The sequence below is a fragment of the Emys orbicularis genome, chromosome 2 (genome assembly GCF_028017835.1).
Source record: "Emys orbicularis isolate rEmyOrb1 chromosome 2, rEmyOrb1.hap1, whole genome shotgun sequence".
NCBI classification, from domain to species: Eukaryota; Metazoa; Chordata; order Testudines; family Emydidae; genus Emys; species Emys orbicularis.
The window spans coordinates 237,351,230-237,369,307 of NC_088684.1; the positions used below are offsets into that span (position 1 = coordinate 237,351,230).

General features: G+C 44.6%; 1 protein-coding gene across 1 annotated transcript in view; it reads right to left on the bottom strand.

Moving 5' to 3' along the window:
* LOC135873812 (ATP-dependent translocase ABCB1-like) overlaps positions 1–18,078 on the bottom strand; it is a 68,798-nt gene that overhangs the window by 32,723 nt on the left and 17,997 nt on the right. Inside the window, exons 2-9 of the mRNA XM_065398427.1 lie at positions 16,893–17,046; positions 15,655–15,733; positions 15,270–15,461; positions 9,107–9,278; positions 8,253–8,377; positions 5,076–5,253; positions 2,758–2,871; positions 1,142–1,252 (exon numbers count right to left, since the gene is read on the bottom strand). Coding sequence (XP_065254499.1) covers positions 1,142–1,252; positions 2,758–2,871; positions 5,076–5,253; positions 8,253–8,377; positions 9,107–9,278; positions 15,270–15,461; positions 15,655–15,733; positions 16,893–17,046 — 1,125 coding nt within the window. The remainder of the gene's footprint in view (positions 1–1,141; positions 1,253–2,757; positions 2,872–5,075; positions 5,254–8,252; positions 8,378–9,106; positions 9,279–15,269; positions 15,462–15,654; positions 15,734–16,892; positions 17,047–18,078) is intronic.

Genomic DNA, 18,078 nt, shown 5'->3' on the forward strand with positions numbered 1-18,078 from the left:
AGCTGGGAGAAGTCGACTGGCTTAGCCAGCAAGTTACAGGGTGGGTTTGATGCAGGCAAGTCAGCTGTGACCAAGGCTGGCTCCAGGCACAAGCCCAGCAAGCAGGTGCTTGGGGCGGCCAACGGAGAGGGGCGGCACGTCCGGCTCTTCGGCGGCAGGTCCCTCACTCCCTCTTGGAGCAAAGGACCAGCCACCGAATTGCCGCCGAAGACTGAAGCTGATCGCGATCGCGGCTTCTTTTTTTCCCTCTCTCTCTGCTTGGGGCGGCAAAAACCCTGGAGCCAGCCCTGGCTGTGACTAACCTCAGAAATGATTGAATTTATGCTTGTAGGTTGGAGGAACCCATCAGAAGAAATGCAGAGCTAACAGCAGCACACTCAAGTGAGTTTGTAACCTGTTGGATCCACAGCTGCTTTTGCACACAGGAAGCAGTAGTGCCGAATAGTATTTTCTTTGTCTCTGTCACTTGGCCAGAAGGTTCCAAACTTTCAACTCTGGTACAGATGTCAATCCAGAGAGAAGTATTGGATTACTGCAAAGTACCATACATGGGACTGTACAACAAGATGACTCCCCTCACAAACTTCAGCTGGTGGAGAGTATGGCAGTCTGTTTCTTAGAGGTCATTTTCTGTAGGGAGAATCTTACCTCCATGCTCTGTGATCTGCACTGGCTTCCATTTCATTGTCAGGAGTGATTTAGAATAATGGCTTTAACCAATATGCCTTCAAATCCTGCATTGTTGTTGTATTTTTATAACTATTATAATAACATTTAGCTCTTACATAGTACATTTCATCCATATATCGCAAAGCACTTTAAAAAGGAGGACAGTATTACTATTCCCATTTTACAGATGGGGAAACGGAGGAAGAGAGAGGTGAAGTGACTTGCCAAGTGTTACTTTGCAGGCCGGTGACAGAGCTGGGAATAGAATCCTGGTCTCTTGAGTCCTCACCCAGTGTTTTTTCAACTAGACCACACTGTGGTGCATAAATACCAAGAGTACAGGATGGACACTTTAAAAAAAACTGAATTAAAATGAACACATTAAATTGATAAAATATCAGTTTTCTTTTTAGTCACACAGATAATGGCAGCAGCTTTTCACTGCAAAGATGAATGTATAAAGATCACTTACTTTAATATCAGGTCTAGATGGGTAACTGAAATGGATGCTTTTGAATTCAATCTCTCCTTTGAGCTTGTCTGGTCTGTATCCTTCCTTGGCACTGCTATCTAGAAGACGGTGCTGGAGAGAGATTTTGAAAAGGTATTACACATTTCTGTGATTTTACAGTTGTGGCTTTAGAAGGATAAGTTGTTTAGGACAATAAAAGAAACACTGCAACACTACATAGCAGTTTAACTGATCAGTGGTTGCTGTATTTCACCCCAGAGGATTCTGCATATCAGTGAAATTCAATCCTTGTGTATACCCTGCAAAGCATTTTGGGACAGGGGACAAGGAAAGAACAGGAGTAACTAGAATAATAAAACATCAACTATACCTTAAATCATCCATCTCCCAACATTTACAATGGGCCCAAATCCCTTAGCTCCCTCCAGGCATCTGCCTAGGCAGAATGTGGGTTGAGAATCAGATCTTGGAGGAGTGATGCAGCCTGAAATTGTTGGTGGGCTTAAAATGCACAAGCAAAATAAACAAACTGGGGATTTATTACAAAAAGTCTTCACCCCTAAAAAGCTACCATCATCCTGAGGCTCCCTGGTCTGAAGTCCAATGGAAAATTAGCCTGGTGCTAAATAGCCTGACCTGGAATTGCTCCTCCACTTCCCAGGTTGCTGATCTCTGTTGGACTGACACTTTTCAATGACCCAGTAACCACCGGCAGAGTTCAAATCTTCTCTTGAGTAGGAATCGGAAGTTTAAAGGGGACCTCCTAGGCTCTCTCTGCTCCACTCCAAGACCATCAAAACCAAAAATAAGTCCTGGTTTCCGATTGGCTCTGGTAGTAGATTCCAGCATGTTCTATCTCCATCCAGGACTCTAGGCAATCTGGGAAGCAGAGTCCTGAGCCTCTGTAGCCACTGTTGCTGTAGTCCGGGGCGAGTCCCCTAAAGACTTGCTTAATTTAATAGGTCAGGAACAACCAACTCCAGAGGTGGTTACACAGAGGTTGATCACCCTTAATTTAGTTTCTCTGGGCAAAATTCCACCCTTTGTTATATCCACACAACCTCACTGAAACCAATAGACATTTATGGCCATAACAGAAGACAAAACTCAGCCCTTTGTTTTAACCTAATATGAATGCGAGACTGCAGATATATAACAAACTGCTGTACAAAATTCTAAGAGTTAGTTACTGAAAGTGTGGCATCCCTCTTCCCCAGCAACAGTATTACCATAGCTTTCAACAGCACTGTTAATCTCCAAATCAAAAGCGGTTGAACTGAAATCATGTCTGCTCCATATACTTGTGTTTTAAAGAGCAATGTCATTTCACTTAGCTCTTCACCACTTACTCTAAAAAATAAATAAATGAGGGAGTGACAAACCTAACAGGAAAGAGGGCCCCAATCTGTAAAGCTGAGCTATAGATCTGAATTTCCCCCAAGTTTGCAATAAGCACATTTAGGGCTTTGGTTAAGGCGCATGTCTCCTTAATATGAATAGAAATGTCGTCTTATTTTTGTTTTCAGTGGTATGAGTCTATGGAGTTCATCCACTTTTTGAATTTTTTGAGAAATAAATCAGAAATTTCAGACTGCTAGAAAAGCGATATTAAGTACCTTGCTGATAACCTTGTACACTTCATAGGCAGCACCTCGAGCATTGGCAACACTTTCTAAGTATGGGTAGCCCTGTCCGAGAAAGAATGCGCCATGGATCATAGAAAATAATACCTACAGGGAACAAAAACAGGAGCTAGCATACAGTGGTTCCAGACCTGCAGTTTCCTTAGTGCTAAATGTCATGGTAATCCTGGTGGTTCTGTCAGAGCTTTCCCAGAAAAAAATATAAAAAAGGAAAATCAAAATTAAGATTTCAGGCTGCATTTTTCCAGCTCCCCCAGTTTTTATTTTTTCACTGGATTTGACACAGGAAGTGGTGAATGTAGCTATTGTGTGCAGCCACATGCCCTTTAACAGTTGGATTAGCTTCTTTTTGTTGTTGTTGTTGTTGCTGCTGCTTTCATTAACTCCCATTAAGAGAATAAATTGTGAAATTAGACATCTCTCCATCTCTTTGCAATATTAAAAACCTCAGCGTCCTCAAAGAGAGTTAATCCACAGTTTCCTGAGGCCCCAATCCTTCAAAGCACACACTTAGCATTATACACTGTGACTAGTTCCCACTGAAGTCAAGTTCTCATCAGAAGTCAATGGGGCTACTCACAGTGCATAAAGCACGCACCTAAGTCTTTACAGAATCAGGGCCTTATTCCTTTCCAAAGGAAAAATAATCTAAAAGGATTGGTAAAGTACAATAATCCCTTGCAGGGATTTAAAAAAAATGAAAGATGGTCACATGGCTGTGACACTGGCAGACCAGGTGCCAGCTCATGCCAAAGCTCCAGACCTCACTGAATGCTTACAGATGCATAGCTGGAAGCCAGGCCAATTCACTTGTGTATTAGTATAGTGCAAAGTGATTGTTAAATGTATAAGAATGTATTTGGTGTTTAAACTTCATGAAAACTAATGGGATGTTAATGCATTGTTTTAACTAATGCATTGTTTTCACTTATCTGGATCCCGTTATAATACTGTAGCAAACATTCACATAATGTATGCCCCGTCAGTAAATAACCCATCAAATGAGAAAGACGCCTTGTGGAATGCAAATGAAGAACTTTAACAGAAAAGTGTTAATTTCAAAGCAAGTGGTCATTGTGTGTGATGATCGAAGGTCAAAGACTCCAAATGTATTCCTCACTCTCTGCCATCAAAGGAAAAGCCAACAGGGGTATTGACCCTGTCAGCTTGTTTTCTGTGGGACGAAAACTATGAGTATGGATTCAGGGACAAATCCTTCATCTCTGCACTGTTTGGATTCTAACAGGGCAGAATAAATGAACAGGGAGATGGAGATTCCCGAGTTATTCTGGGTAGCCCTGAGAGACTTTTGGGAAACTAGCAGATCACTACATCTCTGCTACCATTTGGAATTATAGACTGACTCATCTGTACATATATTTTATCTGCTTTAATCTCTCAATAATTATTACCTTTTCTTAGCTAATAAACCTTTAGTTAGTTTACTGTAGCATTGTCTACTAGCGTTGTCTTTGGTATAAAATATAGGATACCAATTAATGTGGGGTAAGTTATTAGTCTCTGGGACTGGAAGCAACCTGAATGTGGTGTGATTTTTGGTGTAAATGACCTTTTATCATGAAGTCAAGTTTGTCTGGGTGGCAAGATAGCCTGGAGAGTCTGTCTGTGACTCCATGGTAAGACTGGTATAGTGATCCCGGAATTGACATTTGTTACTGGCTTGGTGAAATCTAATTATAGAACACACCACCAGTTTGGGGTGTCTGCCCAGGGCCGCCCAGAGGATTCAGGGGCCCTGGGGCAAAGTGGAGGATCTGTGGCGCTTGTACTCACCCAGCGGCGGTCCGGGTCTTCGGCGGCATTTCGGTGGCGGGGGGCCCTTCAGTTGCTCCGCGTCTTCGGCAACACTGAAGGGCACCCCACCGCCGAAATGCCGCCGAACCCGGACCGCCGCCGGGCCAGGGCTCATGGGGCCCCTGCGGGGCTCGGGGCAAATTGCCCCACTTGCCCCCCCCTCTGGGTGGCCCTGTGTCTGCCCTGTTTTCTGACAGCCTGCCCTGAGGTAGGCACTCATGGTCGTGAACCACTCCAGACAGTGACCAAATGAGATATTTGTTATGGAACTTTGAGGTCTTAAATATGTAGATTCAACATCTCTGTTGATTTATATTAAACATATATTAACATTTAGTTTGATGGGTACTTTGTGCCTGAGTAGAAATTATAGATCTTTTTATGCAGTACTTAAACAACAAAGCATTTTCTCTAATTTGTAGACCATTTTTAAAAAGTTTGCCTCAGCTAATCGGACTATACTGTGCTGTACTTACAATTAACACACATCCGATGTCATAATTCTCTTTCTCCTCCACTGTGAGTTTGGTTCCGTACCAAAGTGCAAGAGCAAAGGCTCCAAATAAAATCAACTCTATGAAACCCAAAGATGTGTAGGTGGTAATGGATTTTTTTACTCCAACTTTCCTAGCATTCTCTAGGTTAACATCATATCTGAAAAAAGATGATAAATGTTAAATTTGGTATGTACCCAGATGACATTCAGTTCCCGAGCTTCCTTTCATGCTTCCAGGGTTTTCTGCCATAAAAATCAATTATCTAGATTCTTAGATGGTGTGAATCAACACAGCTTCATTGATTTTACATCAACAGAGGATCTGGACTAATAATTGTCAACAGTAGGTCTGCCTTCTGGTGTTATTTCTCGGAATGTGGCTGCTCTGAGTGAATTATCAGGCACACAGATAAACATGATATGTTGGGGAACAGTTAACACGGCTTTTGTAAATGGAAATTGTACCTCACCAATCTATTAAAATTCTTTGAGAGTTTCAGCAAGTGTGTGGAGAAGGGTGATCCAGTTGATATAGTGTACTTGGACTTTCAGAAAGCCTTTGACAAGGTCCCACACCAAAGGCTCTTAAGCAAAGACATGGGCTAAGAGTGATAGGAAACAAAGGGTAGGAATAAATGGTCAGTTTTCACAGCGGGGAGAGATAAATAGCAGGGTCCCCCAAGGATCTGTACAGAGACCTGTGCTGTTCACATATTCATAAATTATATGAAAAAGAGGGTGAACAATGAGGTGGCAAAAATTGCAAATGATACAAAATTATTCAACAGAGTTAAGTCCAGAGCTGACTGCAAAGAGCGAGAAAGGCATCTCACAAAACTGGGTGACTGGGCAACAAAATGGCAGATGAAATTCAATGTTGATAAATGCAAAGTAATGCACATTGGAAAACAATCCCAACTATACATAAAAAATGATGGGGTCTAATTTAACTGCTACCACTTAAGAAAGATCTTGTAGACATCATGGACAATTCTCCGAAAACATTTGCTCAATGTGCAGCAGCTGTCAAAAAAGCTAAGAGAATGTTAGGAACCATTAGGAAAGGGATAGCTAATAAGACAGAAAATATCATAATGCCACTATGTAAATCCATGGTATGCCCACACCTCAAATAATGTGTGCAGTTCTGGTTGCCCCATCTCAAATCAGATATATTAGAATTAGAAAAGGTACAGAGAAGGGCAACAAAAATTATTAGGAGTTTGGAACAACTTCCAGCTGAGGAGAGATTAAAAAGACGACTGTTCATCTTAGAAAAGAGATGACTAAGAGAGAATATGATAGAGGTCTAGAAAATAATGAATGAAGAGAAAGTGAATAGAAAACTGTTATTTACCCCTTCATGTAACATAAGAACCACGGGTCACGCAATGAAATTAATAGGTAGTAGGTTTAAAACTTACAAAATGAAGTACTTCTTCACATAATGCAGTCAACAACTCATTGCCAGGCCAAAAGTATCACTGGGTTCAAAAAAGAATTAGATAAGGTCATGGAGGCTAGGTCCATCAATGGCTATTAGCCAAGATGGTCAGGGGTGGAACCCTATGCTGTGGATGTCCCTAAATGTCTGACTGTCAGAATCTGGGACTGGATGATGGGATGGATCACTCAAAAATTGCCCTGTTCTGTTAATTTACTCTGAAGTATCTGGCACTGGACACTGTCAGAAGACAGGATTCTGGACTAGATGGACCATTGGTCTGACCCAATATGGCCATTCTTATGTAATATTGAAAAAATTCAACATGAAATTCAATAAAGACAAGTGCAAAGTACTACACTTAGGAAGGAAAAATCAAATGCACAAATACTAAATGGGGAATAACTGGGTAGGCAGTAGTACTGCAGAAAAGGATCTGGGAATTCAAGTATATCACAAATTGAATATGAACCAACAACGTGATGTAGTTGTGAAAAAAAGATAATATTCCTGGGTGCACTCAGGGGAGTATCATATTTAAGACAGGGGAGGCAATTGTCCCACTCTACTTGTCTCTGGTGAGGCCTGTGCCAGAGTAGTGTATCGGTTTAGGAAAGGTGTGGACAAACTAAACCGAGAAAGTCTAGAAGAGAGCAACAAAAATGATAAAAAGTTTAGAAAACCTGAGGAAAGGTTAAAAGAACTGGGCATGCTGGTCTTGAAAATTGAAGACTAATCGGGGACCTGGCTAACAGTCTTCAAATATGCTAAGGAGTGTTCCAAAGAGGATGGTGATCAGTGGTTCCCAATATCTACAGAAGACAGGACAAGAAATGATCAGGGTAATCTGCAGCAAGGGAGGTTTAGGTTAGATATTAGGGAAACCTGTCTAAATATTAGGATAGTTAAGTACTGGAATGTGTTACCAAGGTAGGTTGTGGAATCCCCATTATTGGAGGTGTTTAAGAACTGGTTAGACAAACACCTATCAGAGATGGCCTAGGTATACTTGACCCTGCCTCAGTGCAGGGGGCTGGAATTGATGATCTCTCAAGGTCCCTTCCAGCCCTACATTTCTAGGATTCTATGAATATCAGCTCGCAAAGGTAAGAATTAGAGCTCACTCAAGAAAAAGTGCTTTAGATAAAACCAAACAAGTAAACAGAAGTCAGAATCCCCTTTGATTCCAACCTGGCAGTAGTTTGCTCTTGATGAACGCTGTTGGAAGCCAGGAACTATTCTTATGAGCTAAGTTACCAAGATATATGCAATAGCAAGCAATCAAATACAAATTAAGCACCATATTATGCTAGTTAACCCCTGTGAGACAAGGACACTGTAACTGTAAACACTTTAATCAATGATTTCAGTGGGAGTGTGCATGTGCTTAAAGTATTTGCAGAAGTGCTTTGTTGGACTGGAGCCTTAGAGAAGATGGCATTTTCTATAGCTTCAGCTTCCAAATTCAACTTCAGGTTAGTGTCAGAGGGAAGTTGGGCCTTACAATGCCCCTCCATAATGTAGGTCAATTGAGTGATTGCAAATGTTCATGGGTGACAGAAAACATCTCCTTCCATATGCTCATATTTATCTTCATCTGAACTTCTCAGCTGTCTGGGGGATAAACTGACAGATCATCTTTGATTTTTTAAAATAACCACATCACTTTCCCAAATATTATGTACAATCAATAATTAGTTAAAAAACACTCACTTTGCGAATGCCTTCATCTGTCCATTGAAAGCAACCACTGTTCTGATAGCAGTCAACATTTCTTCTGCCACGGCTCCTGCTCTAGCATAAGCAGTCAGCTCTTTTGTAGTGAATGATGCCAGGAACTGGAAAATTGGGAGGGTGGGGGAAGGGGAAAGTATTTTATTGCAATCTATTTAAGTGGTGTAAATTATGTACTGATACAAAGGGTGATCAAGCAGTTAGGGAACTAGCCTAGAATTTAGGAGACCTGGGTTCAAGTCCCCACTCCAACACAGTTTTCCTGGGCAACTTCAGGTAAGTAACTTCTCTCCATGTTTCACTTCTCCTTGTGTAAAATGGGAATCCCCTATCTTGCATGGTGTTGTGAGGCTAAACACAATGAAGCGTGTGTGGCACTCCAACTATAGTAATGGAGGCCATGTAAATAACTTAGCTATCTTAATTATAGGTTGCAATCCTGTTTCTTCTTCCACCATTTTCAGTGCTTGGGTGGGGAAAAGGGGGAGAGAAAACAAAATACAACCTATAAATGGAAACACTTTGTAAATTTTTCTGTGCATTACAAGCAATATCTACTAATGGGGTCACAGTTGATGAATGCTGATCATCCTCTTCCCATGTGATGAGTGGTGGTGATTGGAAGCAGTCCAGGCCTCCATGGCATGCCAATGCCTGCCTGCTGATGCTCAGGGTAGACAGAGCTCTGCAAATTTTGGGGCAGGAGTCAGTGGAGTAGGAGAAGGGCTGCTCTCCATGCTCTCCAAACTTTGGGGTCATGTTGCTTTGGGGTTCACTCCCTCTCAATCTGTTTTTAGAGGTAGAATTCTTATTTGTTTTTCCCCAGCACTTACGATTGATCCAACTGCTGCTGCTGCAGCAAGGAGAGGGCTAACTGACAAAATCACCAAAGTCAGTTTCCACCTGTAGACAAATCCTATAACAATCCCTGTCAGAAACGTGGCAAAGAATTGTACAGATATACAGATCTTGTCTCCGATGCCTTCCTGGAGGGTGTTAATGTCACTGTTAATTAAAAAAGAGATTTGTTAACTTTGATGAATGCCTCCTCCTCACACATTTTTCTGTTTTGCTGGAGAGAAGCTTGTCAGAAGTTTAACTGTTCAAATCATTGGGTAGTAGGAATTTTGGACGTGGATACTGAACGGCAGTAATGGCTCTTTGTGGGGCTAGGAACTAGCAGATCACAACTCATTTTCTGTGATGTAACCTCTAGATAGACTTCTTCCATTGCTACCCCTCCTCAGTCACACGTGACCCAATTCATTTATGCAATATCCAAAAGGAATAATCCATACAAAAACAAAAATTCACCCCCAAAACCTTTACATTACTTTTTCCTCAAAGTTCCCCTATGTATCCTATCTTCTTCAATTTTGTTATTAGATTTTAAGATCTTTGAGGCAAGGAATATCTCCATTTTGCATCCTATACAGTGACAAGCACAGTGCTGGTAAATTATTATTTGCAAAACCATTGTGTGTCACACTAATTTTCTCTTGCTAGTTACATATGTGGGAGCTAGAATTGGTGAAATTCAAGCCTCTCTCATTCCCTTCAGGATTCACATCTTACGAAAACTGGGCATATCCCTCCCTGCAAAAACTTAAATCTGGAGAAACTCTTCATACCCTGATCATACCTTCCTCTTAATCCCTGCACAAGGGACCTGATCCAAAGATTCCTAATGATTTTAATTGGTTTTGGATCAGGTTCAACATGATAACATAGTGCCCATAACTATGAGTGCAGTTTCATTTCATACTGTCATAATGTCAGCGTTTTCAGTGTTTGTAAACTAGCTGGAGACAGCAGAGCTGTTTATCTACAGTAGTTTGCAAAATAGCTCATAGACACTACAAAGCCAATGTCAGATGAGTAAGATATTGCATTTCACAGCATAGGCCTTCGCAATGGAAATGTCACTGAAACTCTGAAAATGAAGTGAAAAATGATAACGAATTCCTCCCTCAGACAGCAGTAATATTTTGGGTCTAAGGCCTGGTCTACACTAGGAGTTTATGTCGAATTTAGCGCCGTTACATCGAATTAACCCTGCACCCGTCCACACCACGAAGCTATTTAGTTCGACATAGAGCTCTCTTAAATTCGACTTCTGTACTCCTCGAAAACGAGAGGAGTAGCGCTAAATTCGAAATGGCAATATCGAATTAGGCTAGGTGTGGATGGAAATCGATGGTAATAGCTCCGGGAGCTATCCCACAGTGCACCACTCTGTTGACGCTCTGGACAGCAGTTCGAGCTCGGATGCTCTGACCAGCCACACAGGAAAAGACCCGGGAAAATTTGAATTCCTTTTCCTGTCTGGGCAGTTTGAATCTCATTTTCTGTTTGGACAGCGTGGCGAGCTCAGCAGCACTGGCAACAATGCAGAGCTCTCCAGCAGAGATGGCCGTGCAATCTAATAGAAAGAGGGCCCCAGCATGGACTGATCGGGAAGTCTTGGATCTCATCGCTGTGTGGGGCGATGAGTCCGTGCTTTCAGAGCTGCGCTCCAAAAGAAGGAATGCAAAGATCTACGAGAAGATCTCTAAAGCCATGGCAGAGAGAGGATACAGCCGGGATGCAACGCAGTGCCGCGTGAAAATCAAGGAGCTGAGACAAGGCTACCAAAAAACCAAAGAGGCAAACGGACGCTCCGGATCCCAGCCCCACACATCCCGTTTCTACGAGGCACTTCATTCCATCCTAGGTGCGGCCGCCACCACTACCCCACCACTGACCGTGGACTCTGAGGATGGGATATTGTCCACGGCCGGTTCCTCGTCGGAAATGTTAGCGGACGGGGAAGATGAGGAAGGAGATGAGGAGGACGAGGCAGTCGACAGCGCTTGCACCGCTGATTTCCCCGACAGCCAGGAGCTCTTCATCACCCTTACCGAGATCCCCTACCAACCGTCCCCATCCGTTACCCCGGACACCGAATCAGGGGAAGGATCAAGCAGTGAGTGCTTTAAACATCTAAACATTTATTTTTAACATAACTGGAATATTTATATTGTTAACAATGGGGTTTTCATTCACTCATTTAAACATAGAAACTTTTATTTATAACACAACAGGAATATTAATAATATCAGCAATTGGGTGTTCATGATTTCTTTGCCTTAGGCAACTATTTAGTCCCAACTATGTAAAAAAAATCAAATAATGTCCGGATTTTCATGATTAGGCAACCACAGGACGCTCCACTCTGTAGTCCCTTCCAGTACAGTTACACCAAAATACGGTCTATATGTCCGGGAATTGACACAAAGTCCTCATGGGAGAGCTCAGCATAGCTCTCCTGGAGGTACTGCTCAAGCCTGTGCATCAGGTTCCTTGGCAGGGCGATCTTGTTAGGTCCACCGTGGTACGACACGTTCCCACGCCATGACTCTATCAAGTAGTCCGGGATCATAGCACGGCAGAGCATGGCGGCATACGGCCCTGGCTTCTGCATGCTCTCCCGAAGCATCCGTCCCCTGTCGCTCTCCGAGATCCTCATCAGCGTGATGTCGCACATGACGCCCTGCTTTGAATTAGGGAGGGGAATGTTAGTATTGGGACTGCTTTACAGCCACGCGGTGGAGGCGGCAGAGGGGCAGCATACAGGGATCTTTCCCTGGGACAGCCGCGAGGTGGTGGGACAGGGGCAGAGCTCATGCTTCCCTGATTGCTGCCATCAGAGAGTGGCATTGCTTTCAGTGCGAAAGGAGCCCAGTGCTACTATTAAAGTTTTAAGCTGCCACAAGTCTACGGCTTACCATGTTTTCCTGCTACAAAAGTAGAGGTGTCCTGCCACGCTTCTCAGATCGCAACTGCAAGACCCCAGGCACTGAAGGCGAGGGCTGAAAATTCGACCTTGTCCTGAGTGCGCATGTGAAAGGTGCAGTGCATGGTGTTGTTCACAGAGAAAGACTATGTTCTTTGTTAGCAACTTCATTTATCTGTCTCAGGAATTCACTCCCTTTTTCCCATTCCCACAGACACATCTGCGACTGTCTCCCAACCCAGCCTGGCATCACACTCCCAGAGGCTAGCGCAGATTAGGAGGAGGAAGAAGAAGACGCGTGAGGACATGTTCTATGAACTTATGGACTGCTCACGAGCGCAGGCAGCCCAGCAGACACAGTGGAAGGAGAACTTGTCACAAATGCACCGAGCAGTCATGGAACGGGAGGAGAGGTGGCGCCAGGAAGACCAGCAGGCTACTCAAACCCTGCTTGGACTAATGAGGGAGCAAACGGAAACGCTCCGGCGCCTTGTGGATGTTCTGCAAGACCGGAGGCAGGACAGAGCCCCGCTGCAGTCTATCTCTAACCGCCCTCCCCCGCCACAAAGTCCCACACCCCCCTCAACAAAAGTCCAAAGAAGGAGGAACGGCAAGGGCCGTTAAAACTTTCAGTCAACCCCTGCAGACTGCTGTAGCACTAGAAGGCTCTCGTTCCACAAAGTTTGAAAAGTCCTTTCCTACCCATCTCACACAAGCCCCCGTCCAAGTTTCCTCCCCCCCCTTTTCATGTGCGGTTCATAATAAAATATTTGTTTCTGTTAAGTACTGTTTCCAAGATTTTCTTGTAGAGGAGATTCTGTCTGAAGCGGGGAAGGGGTTTGGTAATTGGACAGGACAGTCACCTTTAGCAGGCTACAGAGGCGGGGGCAGGTCCAGCATCAGGACACATACACAGTGCAGTCACCAGTTACCCTGGCCAGTCTGGGAGGTGGTTTTCATGTTCTGGGGGGCGGGGGGGTTGATCTGTGACTTTGTGGCGGGGGAGGGCAGTTAGAGATCTTATGCCGCGGTCCTTATCCTGGATCACAGAGCCACGCAGCAGGGGGTCTGTAACCCTCCGCCCCCTGCCAGAAAGTCACTTGGCCGACACATACACGCAGTCCCGCCCAGGACTGCTGGCAGGCTCCGTTGAAACAACCAATCCACCACTGCGGAGCCTGTCATTCCCGGAGTTTAGAAGCATCATTTGCATCAGAACACTAAACCCGCCCCCCGCCACAGTCTGCGTCCCCGGTTTAAAACATTCCCGCGAAAACAGTAAGAAAGAGAACGTTGTTCATTAACAAAACGGAACAGATTTTATTTGTTGGGAAGGTGGTGAAGGGGGTATGTAACTTGGAAGGATAGTCAACAGTAACTGGGTAAAGAAACGGGGGCAGGTTCAGCATCTGTGTCCACAAACTAAACAGTCACTGGAGACCCTGCTCAGTCAGGAACCTAGCTTTCAAAGCCTCCCTGATGCACAGCGCGTCCCGCTGGGATCTTCTAATCGCCCGGCTGTCTGGCTGGGCGTAATCAGCAGCCAGGCTATTTGCCTCAACCTCCCACCCCGCCATAAAGGTCTCCCCCTTGCTCTCACACAGATTGTGGAGCACACAGCAAGCTGCAATAACAATGGGGATATTGGTTTCGCTGAGATCACAGCGAGTCAGTAAGCTTCTCCATCTCCCCTTGAGACGGCCAAAAGCACACTCCACCACCATTCTGCACTTGCTCAAACGGTAGTTGAACAGTTCTTTTTCTGAGTCCAGGGCGCCAGTATAGGGCTTCATGAGCCAGGGCATTAGCGGGTATGCAGGGTCCCCGAGGATCACTGTAGGCATCTCCACATCCCCAAGACTTATTTTGTGGTCCGGGAAGTAAATACCTTCCTGCAGCCGTCTAAACAGACCAGAGTTCCTGAACACGCGAGCGTCATGAACCTTGCCCGGCCATCCGACGTTGATGTTTGTAAAACGTCCCCTGTGGTCCACCAGTGCTTGCAGCACCATTGAAAAGTAGCCCTTTCTGTTAATGTACTGGCTGGCCTGGTGGTCCGGTCCCAGGATAGGGATGTGAGTCCCATCTATAGCCCCACCGCAGTTTGGGAATCCCATCTCGGCAAAGCCATCTATGATGAGCTCCACGTTTCCCAGGGTCACTACCTTTGATAGCAGTACCTTGACGATTGCCTTGGCTACTTGCATGACAGCAACCCCCACGGTAGACTTGCCCACACCAAAGTGGTTCGCTACTAACCGGTAGCTGTCTGGCGTTGCAAGCTTCCAGAGGGCTATGGCCACTCGCTTCTGGACAGTCAGGGCTGCTCGCATCCGGGTGTCCTTTCGCTTCAGGGCAGGGGACAGCAACTCACACAGTTCGAGGAAAGTCCCCTTCTGCATGCGAAAGTTTCGCAGCCACTGGGATTCATCCCAGACCTGCAGCACTATGCGGTCCCACCAGTCCGTGCTTGTTTCCAGGGCCCAGAATCGCCGTTCCACAGTATCCACAAGACCCAGTGACACCGAGATGTCCTGGGCGCAGGGTCTCGTGGTTTCTGAGAGCTCTGAGCTACTCTCCGACTTCATGCCCTCACGATGGTGCCGTAGCCTCCTCTCCTGATTTCTCTGCAGCTGCCTCTGGTAAAGGTGGATGAGAAGCTGCGAGGCGTTGAGAACTGCCACAACTGCAGCGATGGTCGCAGCGGGATCCATGCTCGCACTGCTGTGGCGTCCGCGCTGTCACTGATCAGAAAAGTGCGCGAACTGATTTCCCGCCGGCGCTTTCAGGGAGGGAGGGAGGGAGGGCGGGAGTGACGGACGGATGACGACAGGCACCCAAAAGCACCCTCGACACATTTTTTTACCCAGAAGGCATTTGGGGCTCGACCCAGAATTCCAATGGGCAGCGGGGACTGCGGGAACTGTGGGATAGCTGCCCACAGTGCACCGCTTCCAATGTCGACGCTTGCCCCGTTAGTGTGGACTCACAAAGTCTCACAAAGTCGAACTACTGTCCTTAGTGTGGACACACACGTTCGACTTTGTAATATCGATTCCACATATTCGATTTAACTAAAATCGAACTACTCTCGTAGTGTAGACATACCCTTAGTTAAAAAGGTTTCCTGGAAATTCCCTGTAGCTAATTCTATAAAAGGTAAACATCAGTCTTCTTTTTGGTTCATGTTCCTGGTGCATAGATAAATAGAGCCTTCTCACTCCGTCAGTCGGGTGTTCAACGTTCCAGTCCAGCTGGTATCAAACCAAGCCATCTCCTGGTGAAGTATTGCGAAAAAAAACTTTTGTCGGATTCTTGCTGTCTGTCTTGCAGCTGAGGTCAAAAATGTCCAGACTTGGACGGTTCTCAGTATCAGTACAGCAAAGCCAATACCCGCATAGTAGTAGGCGAACCTGTAGTAAAACAGTAAAAGTCCATAAAGTCAATTGCATCTTGCAAGATAAGTTAGACACATCAGGTCACGTTCAACCTTGCTGAAGCCAATGGGATGTAATTGAGGGCCAAATTTGGCTTACAGCCTAATGGACAAAAAATATAGAAACTACACTGTGCTATTCTTATGAAAATAATTACAGAGGTTCTTACCTGGTCATTTCAGCTTCTATATCCAAACCTGGAATTGCTGGACAAGTAGAGCTACTATTCATTACAGCTGAAAGATTAACTGTAACAAAGAAAAATATTCAGTTTTATTAGAACAGGCATAAAACAAATCATGGCGGTTTTAGGCCATAATCTTATGGGTGTTTTGTAGGACACTACACTCCCTGCAACAGCTCTGTAGATTTATAACTTTCATGGTGGCCATCATCCTTCCAGTGGAGGATCAAACAGGGCAAACTTCTGAGTCAGCTCAGAGGGTTACTGTAGAGTGATGTCACGGATTTAGCTCACTACGTCAAAGGGCACTGGTCAGATCATAGCTTCATCTGATCTGACCTTCTGATTCCAACAGTGGCCAATATCTGATTTTTCAGAAGTTGATAACTCCCCCTTCTACCTCACACAAGGCAAAATTCATCCATACAGACACCACAAGTCTGACTTTTATGCACCACTTAGATTCCACCCAAGCCTCAAAACTTGGCCCAAGTGGGGTCCAAGTGGTGGCTCAGCCTTTTGCTGGCTGTCTGCAAAAAGGTAAATTTCACTAATAACGCACCTAACCAAAGGTGCAAAACTGTTCAGACCTGGGAGAAATAGGAGACCCCTTCCAGGTGTCAGCACATATATTTTAGGGTAAGTTATGATTGCCCTTATCATAAGCTTAGCTCTTATAAAGGCAAAGTAGTATTAATGGTCCTATTTTGTTGTTTTAAAAATCCAATCACAGAACTTGATTTGGTGACCTCCTGGGACAGTGCATTCCATGGATTAACTATACGCTATAGAAAGTAGTAAATTGTTTTACAGTTACCAAATGTACTGCTCTGTAATTTATCAAGTGTCTATATTGCTACTGTACTATACAGCAGGGTAAAAAGGAAGGACTGCTCAGAATTTGGGGGAGGGATAACTCAGTGGTTTGAGTATTGGCCTGCTAAACCCAAGGTGGTAAATTCAATCCTTGAGGGGACCACTTAGGGATCTGGGGCAAAATCAGTACTTGGTCCTGCTAACGAAGGCAAGGGCTGGACTCGATAACCTTTCAGGGTCCCTTCCAGTTCTATGAGATAGGTATATCTCCATATATTATATTATTGAATTCACTATGCTCTTCATGGCTTTTAACACCACAGCAGCACTCCATCCTGAATCTCTGCCAATCCAGTAAATAAGAGACTCTAACAAATAATTTCAGAAGTTGAACAAACTTTGTTTACCGAAAGACATATTTACTGCTTGGCCAATCGTCACAAATCTGTTTGTCATTTCTCCAAAGACAATGATTAAAAGTGGCAGGCCTGTTCCATTCGCAACAGCTGCAATCAAACCTATTATCATCAAAATGATATCCAGCCAATTGGCATACCCAAACTACATAAATATAAAGAAAAAGGTATTAATTGAAGGTTGACAAATTCACATAATTGTGACAATATCCTACTAAGACACATAGAATAGGATTTGTTTTTACATAGCACCATTCGCGATTTGGGTATCCCAAAACACTTTATGAAGCAATGAATTAGATACTGTGAAGGCAAACAACATTTGGGATGCACTTTGAAAAAGCTTACACACAGTTTTAGGCCAGTTTTTATTGAGGGAGTTTGGACATGTTGGCAGAATGGCAGGATGAATCCCGTAATCTGCAGAAAAAAGAATCTATCTTACATTTTTCATAAAGTGATAAAAGTGATAACATCACTTGTGCAACTCACTGCCTCTGTGTGTGCATTCTACTACATCCCATATTTACTCAGTGCATTTAAAATGTAAACAAGAACAGGTAGTTGACAAACATTTGGCTGCTGCCTACTAATAGAAACGGGTATGTAGCAGTTATCACATTTAAGAAAAACACAGCACTTGTTTCCCTGGATAATTCATAAGACAATATGCACTAATGGTAAAATTATCTCCAGTTGAGAGAGCCAGGGCAAGGCCCTACTTATCACATATGCTTCACTTCAATCCTTAACATGGGTGAATTTCACTCCGTTACGGTGCTAGTCTGCTGAATCAGACTGCAGCTCTCAGCCTGCCGGAGCTGATTCAATCAGCCTGCGGGAGCCCAAGGTAAGACGAGACTCGGAGGGGAGGAATCGGGGAGTGATAAGACTGGGGGGGGGAGGAATCGGGGGTGACGAGGCTCGGGGGGAGGAATCAGGGGGCTGCGAGGCAAACCGGGGGACGGTAGCGCTCGGGCAAAGGACGCTCGGCTCTTCAGCTGCACAGAGCCAAGGTATCTTGTCTCCCAGCAGCAGCCGCCACCGCTGCAGGGGAATCAGACTGCAGCTCGCAGCCTGCCAGAGCCCAAGATAAGATGAGGATGGGAGGAATCAGGGGGTGACGAAGCTGGGGGAGAGGAATCGGGGGATGCTGAGGCTCGTGGGGGGAGGAATT